At 40.6% G+C, this 13,278-nt stretch overlaps 1 protein-coding gene across 9 annotated transcripts in view; it reads left to right on the forward strand.

Moving 5' to 3' along the window:
* Positions 1 to 13,278, forward strand: part of LOC132797332 (cAMP-specific 3',5'-cyclic phosphodiesterase) — a 237,285-nt gene that overhangs the window by 152,690 nt on the left and 71,317 nt on the right. The window contains exon 1 of one of the 9 annotated variants that reach the window (XM_060809038.1): positions 3,256 to 4,168. The exons of 7 other annotated variants lie outside the window; for them this stretch is intronic. In XM_060809038.1, the coding sequence (XP_060665021.1) occupies positions 4,116 to 4,168 (53 nt within the window). In that variant the 5' untranslated portion in view covers positions 3,256 to 4,115. Of the gene's footprint in view, positions 1 to 3,255; positions 4,169 to 9,779; positions 9,799 to 13,278 lie in introns of those variants that run through there. One more of the 9 variants, XM_060809042.1, reaches the window with a different exon arrangement.

A 13,278-nucleotide genomic window follows, 5' to 3' on the forward strand; every position in this document is an offset into this window, starting at 1 on the left:
AAATAAATAGAATTTGCTTTTTCGATCTTTATAAAGTCATAAATTTATAATGATAATATAAATTATTCCTGAAATGGTTTTCATTGAAATTATTTCAAATATTAATATTCAATGCTTATTTTAAATTAAAATTTGATAATGAATGAAACGACTTTCTTAACTGAAGATCAACATTAGACACTCAAGAAAAGTTAAGGAATTTGTTGACACTTTTTGGGGCAGCACTTCGGGCTTAGTTTGTTGCATGTGTGCACCTTGCCACAATGCCTGCAGCATAGATCGGTGTATGCAAAAGATGCCAAGTCTCAAGCATAACTGAAACGCAGCTGCAACAGAGAAAGAGAGAGAGAGAGAGAGAGAGAGAGAGAGAGAGAGGGAAAACAACAAATATCAGCGCATGCAATTGCCTCATCGTTGTTGTTGTTGTTGTTGGCTGCAGCAATTTTCATTTCATGACTTTGGCTGATGGATAACTCTCGACCTGGCGAAACAAGCGCCACATAATTGCAAAGCGAAAGCGAGAGGGAGAGGGAGAGAGAGAAAGAGAGGGAAAGGGAGGTGAGAGCGGGCGTCGCTTTCTTATTGCGTTTGCTTGGCAAAGAAAATTCCAAACTTTACTGTAAACGCACCTGAGAAGCAGCAACAGCAACAGCTCAAGAGCCAATAACGAAATTCATGCTCGCGGGTCAGTCACGCGGGAGTGTCGGTGAGGGGGGAGGAAGGTCATAAGGTTAGGTTACCCAAAAGTGACGCCCGACACTTAACTGTGAATGACAGAAGCAACAGCAGCTGGCAGCTGACAACTCGCAACTCGCATCTGGCTGTGGCAACAAAGTGGAAAGTAGGGAAAGTGGAAAACGCTCCAGAAGTAATCTTGTAATCAAAATTGCCTAATTACACTCTACAACACAAATGTTGCTATCGAGTTCTCTGTGGTTCCTATATATAAACATTTCAATAATCAACTTTTTTACATTTGTTAAAAGCAAAGAGTCGTAAGAGAGAGAAACAAGAAATAAAAGAGCAAATCAATTGATTTTATTTCATTTTTTATTTTCTTCACAAATACGACCAAATTTGTATAGCATACTTTTTTGCATAGTATATAAGAATTAACAATTCATGCAATTCGAATTTTCTCAAATTCTTAAATTTTCTGTATAAAAATTTTCAACTTCCAGGAAGTTAATGAAAAAGAAAAGTTTTCAGCGAGTTGTTAAAATTGTGTTGGGAATTAATAAATTCATTAAAAATATATCAATTAATAATCATATTCTTGAATACACACAATTCTTAAATTGTAGAATGTGCCTAAAATATGTTGATATACTTTCAATATAAATGTAAAATATATATTTATATTTTACATTATATCGTTAGTACTATGATTATAGTAATGTGATCTACTCATTCTGTAAAGAATCTTTATTGCAAATTTGCATTCACGATCGAAGGCTTCATTGGGTTCATTATTTTGTTGTGGAGTGTTAGCGAAGACAAGAACCTGGAGTGAACAGCAGCAGCAGCAGCAGTAGCAATGGCAATGGCGACGTCAACGTCGGCAGCGCCCGTCACTTGACCCAGCTTAGGCGGATCCATAACAAATGCAAATTCAACTAAGCAGCAAAAAGTTTTGCTTGGACATTGGTGAAGCGAACGGAAGGTGTGATAAGCAGAATGGCAGAGAACGAGAGAGAGAAAAAGCGAGCGAAGCAGAGAGCCAGAAAGATAGAGAGAAAGAGAGATGCAATGCGAGCAACTATGCGTAAATGAAGTTTTCAAGTGCAATGCGCAACAACAACAACAGCAACTACAGCGCCAGCAGCCGCACAGCAAGAACAAAAACAACAGAGAGCAATGCTGAGAGGCCTAAGAGAGCGCAGTTGTGTGTGTGTGTTCTATGGGCTGCGCAAAGAGAGCGAGAGAGAACAAGAACAAGAACGCTGCTATGCTGGGTGCGCTCCCACATGTTGTCGCTCTCTCTTTCACACACACTGAACTGTTGTTGTTGAAAAGCAATTACAACTGAAGCAGCAGCCGATAAGAAACAACAACAACGAAGGTAAAGCTTTAGCATTTGCACAGCTAAAACCAACAATAGCAACAACAAGTACAAAACATTTGCAGTGAATCGTAAATATTGAGCTTAAAGAGCTGCACAGCCTCTCTACCAGCATCTACTACTATTTGTTTGGTGCGCACTTCATTCAGCAGCATAGAAAAGCGACAGTTGAAGCGACGCCGCCGCTCAGTCTCCATACAGCTTCCGTTGTCGCAGTCGTTGGCTTTTGGCGGCGTGCGTCGTCGTTTGGTCGTTCGTCGGTCGCTTCGTCGTTTTACTCGCACGACGCGTCGACGTCGACGTCGCGCTCTCGCAAATAGCAAATAATAAAAAAAAAAAAAAAAACGTTGGCTTTGGGCTTTTGGGGCCAGTGTTGTGCGGTCGCTGCAGCTGTGAGCATCGCGAGAGCGCTGTCGCCGCGTCGCTGTCTCGACTGTGTTTCTCGTTCAAAATCTCTGTCTCTGTGTGCGTGCGCGTATGCGTTTGTGTTGTGTGTGTGTGTGACAGACAACAAACCGTGTCGCGCTTAAAACAACAACAAAAGCATTTTGCAAAATACAAAAATCTAAAAAAAAAAGTTGTAAGAGAGCAAAAGGAAAAAAAAAGCTCCTGCATTTCTTGTGTTTTTCTTTTTTTTGTGTTTTTTTTTTCGGTGACTATTTTTTTTGTGCAAATTCAAGAAGAAGAAGCAGAAAGTGCTTTGGCAGCGCTGCGGGCCGGCGACGCCAAACAACAAAACAAATTACATAAAACAACAGCAAAGCAGCAGCAGCAGAAACAACAACAAAGAAAGCCAAAAATACAAAAAAAAAAACAAAAGCGAATCTAAATTAAAATCGTAAATCAACGCAAATCACACAGCAGCTGAAAGTGTAAGAAGAAGAAGAAGTAGCCAGAAGGAGAAGCAGAAGAAGAAGAAACAGTGAAAGCAGCAGTAAGAAGAAGAAATAGCAGCAACAAGAAGCAGAAGCAGAAGCTGCAGAAGAAGAAGCAGTATAATAACAAGAACAGCAGCAGCAGCAACAACAACAACAACAAGCACAACCACAGCTGCCGCTTATCAAATGCCGCGACGTCGACGTCGCGCACCGCGTGCGTGAGTTGTTGCTGTGTGTGTGTGTGCCGTGTGTGCGTGTGTGAGTGCCGTGTGCATGTGTGTGCGTGAGTTAAGGGCAAAGTTTTTGAACTGGCGGCCAAAGGCGACAACGAGAACGGCAACGCCGCCGCCGCCGTCGCAGCAGCAGCAGCAGGTGCAGCGCGTCAACGTCGCAGTCAAAGTCTAACGGCAGCATCAGCGACATCAACACCAGCAGCGGCAGCAGCAGCACCACCGACTGCAGCTGCGTCCACACAGACGCCGACAACATTTCGCACTCGACATTTGCTGAAAGCGACCGGCAAAGTGAAGAAGAAGAAAAAGTGGAAGCAAATCAGTTTTGTCGATGACACGCTGCAATCAACGTCGCTGCTAGTGCCAACGTCAGCGTCGCAGCAACAGCAGCAGCAGCAGCGCAAACGATCCACCTGCAGCGCACCGCCAGCATTAGGCGCAGCAGCTGCATCAGCAACGACAACAACAACCAACATCAATTGCACAAATTATCACGCACATTCGCTACCGCTGCCTCAGTCGCTGCCTCAGTCGCAGTCGCAGTCGCAGTCGCGCTCGTCGTCGGCAGCACGACGTTTGAGCAAATTCTTAAGGCAAACTGCGCAAAAATCAAGCAGCGACGCAACTGCGCTGCCAACAACGCAGCGACGCAAATCGTCAGCCGCCTCGATCATCGTTGAAACGGCGCTTAACGCCGCTGCCGGTCGCTGCGCAGGGGGCAAAGAGAAAGAGAAGGAAGGAAAAGGAGTAACAGCAACAACAACAACAGATCAACATTGCGAACACATTGCAAGTCGCCACAGCAGCAGCGGTACTGCAACAGAGGATACAACCACAGCTGCCACAACAGCAACAACAGCGACATCGGCGACTGCATCGGCGACTGCAACTGCAACAGCGACAACTTCAACGTGGTGCGGCAGCATCAACTTTCTGGTGTATATGGTTTGCTCATTCTGCTGTTGCTGCTACAACTTTCGCAATTCGCCAACAAGGTTAGTGGGCAGCCAGTTAACCCTCCACTCACTCCATTAACCCTTATCTAGCTATAGATCCCTGATTAAAACTAAAAAACTAATTAATATATAACATTTTCTATATGTATATTTATATTGATTTACTCTTTTTTTTAACAATATTTGTTTCTATGAAATTTTCATTGCATTTCAATGTGCATTGAATGCGGGGTCTATCGATAGAACCCCGCGCTATATAGAAACAAAAAACAACCCAAAATCTTATGTATAGTACATTTAATTTCCCCTTTCTAAGAAACTCTTTGACTAGGAAATTTATTTTATTTGATTCTATTAAATATGTGAACTTTTGTTGAATGTGTATGTATTGTATATCGCCTACAACTTGTATTATCTTCTTGATATACCATTTCATTTAGTCTGTTAAAGCTCTACCATATGTTTCTATATCTGAAATTGTCGTAATTTTGAATTTACTCTTGAGAGAATTTTCACCTTTTTGCCTAAGAAATTTACTATACAAGAAATGTTTATAGCAAACATTTAATCGTTTTGAATAGAGAGACCTATGAACTAGAATAGTTATATATATAATAGTTATATAGAATAGTTATATATATATATAATATGGTTTGTCCTTGACAATTTATACTACTTTCTTAAATTACTTATATTACTTTCTTATATTTTTTACTTTGTTAAACAACGTTTTTTACTTAGAAATGTACTCGATTACATTTGGTTTTATTTGAATGCGGGGTCTATAGTTAACCCATATATATGTATATACATATATATTTCACCAGATCCTTAACAAATCAGAGAACAAAAATATAATAAACCACAAAGTTCGCAACTCACTTATATGCATTTTCGATTATATTTCGATTAAGCAATTGATTTTCAAAGTGATTTATTCTACAGTAAATACTTGAGAGGGAACTATTTATATATACGTACATATTTGTATAGTATGTCCTCATAGAAACTATAAAGTTCTTGGGATTTTTGTTATTGATATCACTTGTTCTGCTTCTTTCCAAAGAAATTTACTTTACATTGCCTTTTATCTTTTTAATTGTTATTGCCTGCAACTATCAAATATCTAAGATCGGTCAGAAAAGTAAAGCTACAATGTTGGATTTATCTTTAGATTTTATTAAGCAACCTCGTTTTTCGACGAAATATACTTTTTATAAGTCTCGATTGCATTTCATTGTATTATTTATGGCGTCCTATCCACAATCGTGACATGACTTATATTTTCGATTTCGTATGCATCCAACGAACGCAAATAATACTTGGTCTTGCCCATACTCAATTATTATTACAGTTCCTGTTTTATATGTTGTCGTTAACAAGCTGAAATGACTTTTAGAAATTGTTATTTATTTGTACGATATCTGTAAAAAATGGTTTCCAAGAAAACGATGTAGCGAATAGGAAATGGAGAGTAAATATTAAAAAGAATCAAGTAACAACTTGATAAAGAGAAAACGTCGAGTTCTAGGAAAAGCGAATTTTCAAAAATTAAATATAACGGGTATTTTTTTTTTTGCAGCACAGTTGAAATATTTACTCTTATGTAAATCGTATTGTTGCTTTCGTTTCTAGTAAACATACAGTAGAAAATAAATATTCCGCTTTAAAAAAACACACTTCAGATACAGCTGTGCACCTGTGCACAAAATAACCGCAATAAAAAAATAAACAACTCAACTGCGAGTTGTGAAAGCTGACAACGAACAAAAAAAAAACTCTCAAGTCTTTACTAAATCCAAATTCACGCGATTTAAATGAACCCTTTTGATAAGTTCATTATCAATAGTCGTTCAAATCGCGTGAATTTAAATCGCGCAAATTGTGAGGGCATGATAAGCTTGTGAACATACGCACTTGAAACAATTTTTAACAATCTGGGATTTCCTAAAAGATAAAGATTATAGTGTTAAATATGACGGAGGGAAGACAGAAATCCAAATTCCAAATATTTCTCAAACATTTCATTGATAGTTGCAACTTTTAGATCTTTAACGAAACTTAATGTATTGAAATAGTGTATTGCAACTTTCGCTTTAATCCGATTTGATGAACTCGACAAAATGCATATACATATAAGTAAAAACTTTTGTAGGTTTCCATGTAAATGATTAACTTTTTAGGAAGAGTTGAATAAACAGAATTGAAGTGAACTTCTCTGATATGAACATCTTCACATTTGAAGTGTTTAAAAGTGTCGATAATAACGACTAAATTTTGCTTATAAAATACGGATCAAATTTAATAATCGTGTTCAAGTTTTGATGAAACTCTTAGAATATAATTGCAATTGCATTATAAACTTTACAATAGACTAAAATTTACTTTAATTAAATTCCTTAAAAACATAACCAGGTATCACGCAGTTGAGCATACTCGGCTGCAACTTTCTCTTAATTCTTTATCATTGCTGCTGCTCGATTTCCATTTGAATTTCTGTGTTCTCAGTTATATTTGCTGTAAATCATTGAGCTTCTATTTACAATCATTGATTTCGATGTTTCCGTTTTTCTCTTTGTTTTCATTCGTTGATATTCTTCTTTTTCTTGTGATTTGTAATCAGCGCAAAACTCTAGTGAGCTGACCATTAGCCCCCTCCACCTGCTTCACCTCCTCTACTTCCTCCTCCTCCATCACGTCTCTCTACTCAAACTCTCGTGCACTTGTGAATCGGGCACAAGATTTCAGCTTAATGGCCGAGAGGCTCGTTGCTATGAAACCCACTTGGGACTAATTATTAGTTTGCCATCATCCAGTTCCATCTCCTTCTCCATTTCTATCGTTCATCAGTCTCCTTCATCTCATTCACGTTGCGAGAGCGTAAGCGTGCGAAAGAGACCGAAGGCAAGCGAGCGAATGAGTGTGAGAAGGAAAGCAACTGTCGTCACATATCAAGTCAAGTGGCGACGTCGACAGCAGCCGAATGGAGGTGTGTGTGTGTGTGCTTGTGTGTGTGTTTAAGTGGATGAATGACCTGGAAGGGGGAGAAGGGAACTTATGGAGGGTGGGCGGAGGTGCTGCGTTCGGACAGAGGCAGGTCAATCAAATGTTTAGGCGCAGATTAGAATGCTTGTAGCTGACGCGGGGTCAAAGTTCAAGGTTGTCGCACCCACACACACACACATACACTTACGCATATGAAAGACTCCTCGCATTTTGTTACCGCTGTGCTCGATTCATTTTATAAAATGCAAAATCCGCAGCAACTTGTCAATCACATCAAAAGCAAGGCAAATCAACATTTTGTAAAACAACAACGACGACATCAAAACCAAAGATTCGCTCTAGGCGAGCAATGCGTGGCTTCTGAATACCCTATGGTGATTATTGTAAAATGGTTTTGCAAATATGTACTTTATATGCATTACAAATTATTGTAGTTATTTCACTATACGATTTTTCTATGAGAAATATTTGTTTAGTAATTAGATAATAATACTTTAAATATTGAAACAATAGGGGCTTTGTATAGTATCGTAGTAAAATTTAAAATAAACTTGATCTGTATATTGACATGCTAAATTTAACGCTTCACTCTATCGTTCGGAGATGCTTTCCATTGACACTTAATAGTTGCAATACCCTTTCAACTATAGTGCGTAGCGGGGAATTAGAAGAAGAAGCATCAAGAACAACGGAAAGAACGTCACAAATACCCAATGAGATGAAATAAAATCACCCAAAAACACTTCATAGCAGCGCCATCTGCATTGGTGCTCTCTCGCTCACTTACCGCTCTCATTTTTACTCTTACTCTCTGCCTTACTCTCTCAGTCGCTGCTTCCATTCTGTCCGTTTACACAGTGCCGTTGTTTCTGTTGTTGTTGTCAGCAGGGAGGCCGGTCCGGCAGGTGGCGCTGCTTATGCGTTCTGTTTTGTTTGTTTGCGATCATTGTAGTTGTAGTTGTTGTTGTCGTTGCTGCTGCTGCTGCTACGGCGGCGGCTGTGGCTGCTGATAAGCGGCGTCGGCACACTTTGTAGGTGCAAATAAAAGCGCATTGTTGTTGTTTCAGTTGTGTGTTGTGTTTTTTGTGCTTTTATCATTGGCGATAAATACATAAGAAGAAGCACAAGATTAGAGCTGGGCGCATAATAAAACGAGAATAACAGTGAATATGGACATTTATTCAAAGGAATTCGATTTGCATTTGCAAAACAGCATGAACCACTAGAATAGAATGTGTGTGTCTGTGTGTGACGTCGTCAAGTCATTGTACTTGTGTAAGCTGCAATCTCTGCCGACGACGCCGTGTCTGCCTTTTGCATTTTGCGACGTCTGTCCGCTGTTCTCTGCCTTGTAATTGGATTTCCGCTGTTTACCAAATGCGAGCGAAAGAGAGAGTGAGAGCAGGATATCGAGAGCAGCGCGAGAGAGCGAGGATGCTTGCTAGCTTGGGAGAGTGCACCGGCGATAGATAATACAAAACCAAAAAACAACCAAAAAAAAAATGTGAGAGAGAGCACTCACTAAGCATAAGTATTTTGCGGCGGCAGCTGTTTGATGATGAATTTCATGCAAGACTTGCACCCGCTGCTTTGCTGTCGACCCCAAAGCTAACGTTGTGTCGCCTTACGTCGCAACGTATTACAACTTTCAATTTCAATTGCCAAATGCTCTGCTCACTCGCTCTCTCTCTCTCTCTCTATCGCATTGGCATTGGCACTCATTATATGCCAAAGCACGTATTAAAATGAGGTGGAGCAGGGGGGGGTTGGGTTGTTTGGCCACCCACCAAGAACACGCGACAAAACTCTCACGCATGGCTCTCACGCCGCGTTCTCTCTCATTCTCTCTCTGAACACAAAACGTCTTGCGTCAGATTCGTGTGCTCACTTCGGCTCGTGTTCGTGTCGCTTCGATTCATTTCGTTGCCTTTGCTTTTCGCCTGCTTGCTTGCTGCTGCCATCTGCTGCTGCTGCTGCGCTGCGCTGTCTGTGAACGCGTTGTTCGTCGCTCGTCGTTGTCGTTGTCGCTGCCGTTTCGTTTTCATCATATAACGTATAAGCAACTTCGCTCGTGCGGCGGCAGTTCGTGTAGCTTTTCTTATGAAAAATTTGTATTTTGTTTAACCGACAACCAAAAAAAAAAATAGTAGTAATCCAATTGCAACATATGCTCGTAATTATATTTGTTGCTCGCATTAGCAACCATACAATTGACAAACGTGCGCGCGCCTTTTTCGCTTTTCTTTTTTTTTTGTTGTGCTTTAAAATTTTGTTCAAATTGTTTTGTGCGTGTTAAAATTGTGTGTGTGCCGTGTTAAAAGGGGCGAAGGGGGTGAAAAGAAAGGCTGCTGCTGCATGGACAGTAGCGGCGGCAGCAGCAGCAGCGACGTCTAATTCACATAATAATAATACAAATTGCAATGTGCCAGACAAATAAATGCAACACACAAATAAACAAAACCCACTAGCAGCGGCGTCAGCAGCGGCCGCAACAACAACTTAACACACATAGACCCCAACGCAACACACACACACAAACACTGTGCACTGAGAGTGGGAGAGAGCAGAGCGCAACTGAGAGCGCCGTCGCCGCCACAAAGCAAGGAGAGAGAGAGTGAGCAAGAGACGTGAGCAGAGCACAACTACTAAAAGTGCAAACTAGCGTAAGACAACACAATAAAACAAGAACAAGCATAAACTAAGCGGCGTCGACGTCGACGGCGACAGCGACAGCGACGTACGCTCAAATTAATTAGAAAAACAACAACAACGGCCGACCTCATGGCAAAAAATTTTAATGTTTTAAATTAATTGCGAGCAAGTCTCGATAAAAAGACACACATTCACATACACTTTTAACTAGACGTCTACTGTTGATTTTTATCGCGTCGCGTAAATGCGAAAACGTAAAATGAAAAGCAACAGCAGCAAGCAAAACGCAGCAAACGCAACTCAATGAAAATCTTTGCTAGCACCCAAGTACGAACAGTACACACACACGTATGTATGCATGATTGTGTGTGTACGTGTGTGTGTGCACAGCCGCCTTATAAAACGGCGCTAAATTGACATCGGGCTTCCCAAATTGTCGCGTGGCTGTTTGCTTTGAAATTTGTATTTGCACTTGAAGCACAGTAAGAGAGAAGAAACAGAATACGCGTGCAAAACAAAAAACTGCGACAACACAGCGAACATCGCACACTCTTCCCCACACATTCACAAAAGTTGCAGGCCATTAATAAGTGCACTCGATGCAATTTCATTTGGTAAATACACAAATGTTGTACAAAATATTATAGTTGTTAAGTATTTCTTAATTTTAGCATTTTACATGTTGAGTTGCACAGGCAATAGGCTATAGCATATGTATGTAATTTATCATTTTTCTCTCACATACTCTTTTGTGATCTCTCGCCCATGGGACTTTTGCAGTGAAGTGAGTCAACCTCCCGTCTCCCCCTTCTTCTGTTGCAACCGGCCTCTGTTGTTCACCTTCACCACACCACTACAACATAATTTCAACTCGAACTTAAACCGTAGTTGTGAGTGTTGTGTGTGTGTGTGTGTGAATGGAAAGAGGGAAGCGGAGACAGAAACAGACTTCGTTTTTTCTGTGTATTGCTTCTATTTCAACTAATTTGATATCATTTCTTTGCCGTTGCTGATGCTTCTTCTACTGTGCATTCAAACGAAAACGAGAACGAAAATCAAATCAAATCAAATTGAATTTTCAGCACAGTAAAATGTTGGCGACAACAAAACACCCAAAACCACCCACTTCACTTCACTTCACTTCAGTTCACTTCACAACGAAGCGAGATGCTGTGTCCCACTTTGCCTTGCCCTCCCCCCACTTCCCCACTCTTTCACTGGCCACAAAACACACTGTACAGAAAGTTGAGTGGATCAGTGAATCAGTTTGCTTCTGCTCATTGAGCGTCATCTAATGCGGTGCGCGCGTTGTTGCCACACTTCTCTCTGCTGCAGCTAAAACGGCTGGCTTAACTCCATCAACAAGTAAGCGATTTGCTGTTAAGTTTGCTGGACTATGAGATACCCGTTGATAGCAATTGCATCTGCTCATTGTTTATTGAACTGCATGCATGTTTATTATACGATCTTACAAATTTGATGTTGTGAATGTTGATCACAAAAATAAATTCTCGCAGTTGGATTCTACTGCTTGCTTTGCATAATACCCTTCTTGGATTTTGAGTAGCGGGTATAAAAATGTAATTTAGCGTCCAGCAGCTGCTCTGCTCTTCCTTCGATGCTCTATGGATCCCGGACAACATTTATATTCTATTTATTTGCCCAGCGAAATTCTATTTGCTGCTTGGCTTGGCGGCGCGACGCGTAAATTAAAAGCGCTGGCCAAAATAATAGTAAACAAACGAATCGCGCGAGCGAGCGAGAGAGAGGGGAAGACAGAGATAGAGAGTTATCGAAAGTGCCAACAACAGCAAGAAGAGCAACTGCGCTGCCAACGTCAACGCCAGCGTTAACGTTAACGTCAACGGCAGCATTTTGACGTCGACTTTGGTGCTTTGCATAAACCAAACGCAACACAACTTTTTACCTAAACAAATCAAAAAGTTTTTGGGGCCCACGCCAAGGGACATGAAAGGACAACACTTTGGCTGTGTGCGGAGTGAAGCTGCAGCTTCAACTTTATCTTATTTCTTCCTTCTTCATCATTATCATCTTTGTCTTCTTCTTCATCGCCTTCTTCTTCTTCTTCTTCGTGTTCATCAGCTTCATCTTCTTGGCTTTAGTCTTGTTTATTGTCTTGGGGGTTGAGTGCTGATGAAGTGCGGCAACACTGCCAAGCAAGTGCAACTTTGGCCCAATATTTTTGAGCAACAATTAAGGCAAACTTAATTTGATTTAGAGCTTGTCTGTCGACAGGCAAACAGTAGCTGTGACATATTTCCTAATTGAGTGCCGCCCAACCTAGATACGTTAGTTATGCTTAAAGTTTATCTTAAGATGCATTTACATTTACTTCATTTTATTTTGTTGACCACATATAACTCTTACTTTAACATAATTGATATTCCTATTGTTATTGTTGTGAGAAGCCCTCCTCACAGTAGTTTCAGTTTGATAAGTAAAAGGGTCTCTCACAGTCTAGCGATAGCAATTGATACCTTCTTTAACTAGTATGATTTTATGCTGATAATTAATGGGTTCTCTCATAGCCAACAGTGAACGATTGACGTCTTCTTTAATGCGAAAGTTTGGGCAGCAACTCACCCCAGATTAGATAAGTTGGTTGTTGGTTATTTGTTGGTTGATTTGTCAAAGAACCGACGTTGCTAGGGTATTTCATGTTCGGTTCGAACTGCAAATGGAATTTTGTTGTTTCTGTTTGCAAGTTGTTCGCGAATATGTAAAATTATTGCCAATGCGAATGCGAATTGGAATATGAATATGAATGTCTGACGACTGTACGGGGTGTAGATGCTTTGCATTTAGTTAGTTATTCAGCAAGAATTTGTACGTGTCTACTCGGGCTTATCGACACTTTGAATAATTTGTTGTATGTAGACATACATACACATAAATATATTATCATTTCTGTCATAGTTTCCCCCAAATGAACACTTACCTATCACCTGTCACGTACTTTAAACTGCGTTTCACAAACAAGAGCGACGTCGTCGAGTGAGAAAAACAAAACTCGACCGTCTGATCATACTCTCTCTCTCTCTCTCTCACTCTTTGTTGGCGTATCGAATATTTCGGGACGCGACTGTAGTGTCGTCTAGTTTAGGTGATCTACACACATACACACATCGATACGCATTCGATTGTTTGATTTGTTACTGTTGCTGGTGCTGCTGCTGCTTTTGTTGCTATTGAGGCGCCGTCATTATCGTTATTGTTGCTGCCTTTTGTTTATACTTCTGTTTCGAGTAGCGTTTTTTTCCGCCCATATTGATTTATGATGCCACAGGTATTCAGATTTATCAATATCTCCGCCCTCTCAGACTTAGCGCCTCTTGACGCACAACGAACCTCATAAATCACTCGAGAGCTGCGTAAACCTACCGCAATTGCTTTCAATCGGGGGCAGCTTAGAGAGCTCCGCTGCTAATCTGTTTTACCGGGTGTGTTGCAGTTGGATACTTTCATATTTG

This window comes from Drosophila nasuta, chromosome X (assembly GCF_023558535.2).
Source record: "Drosophila nasuta strain 15112-1781.00 chromosome X, ASM2355853v1, whole genome shotgun sequence".
Lineage (NCBI taxonomy): Eukaryota > Metazoa > Arthropoda > Insecta > Diptera > Drosophilidae > Drosophila > Drosophila nasuta.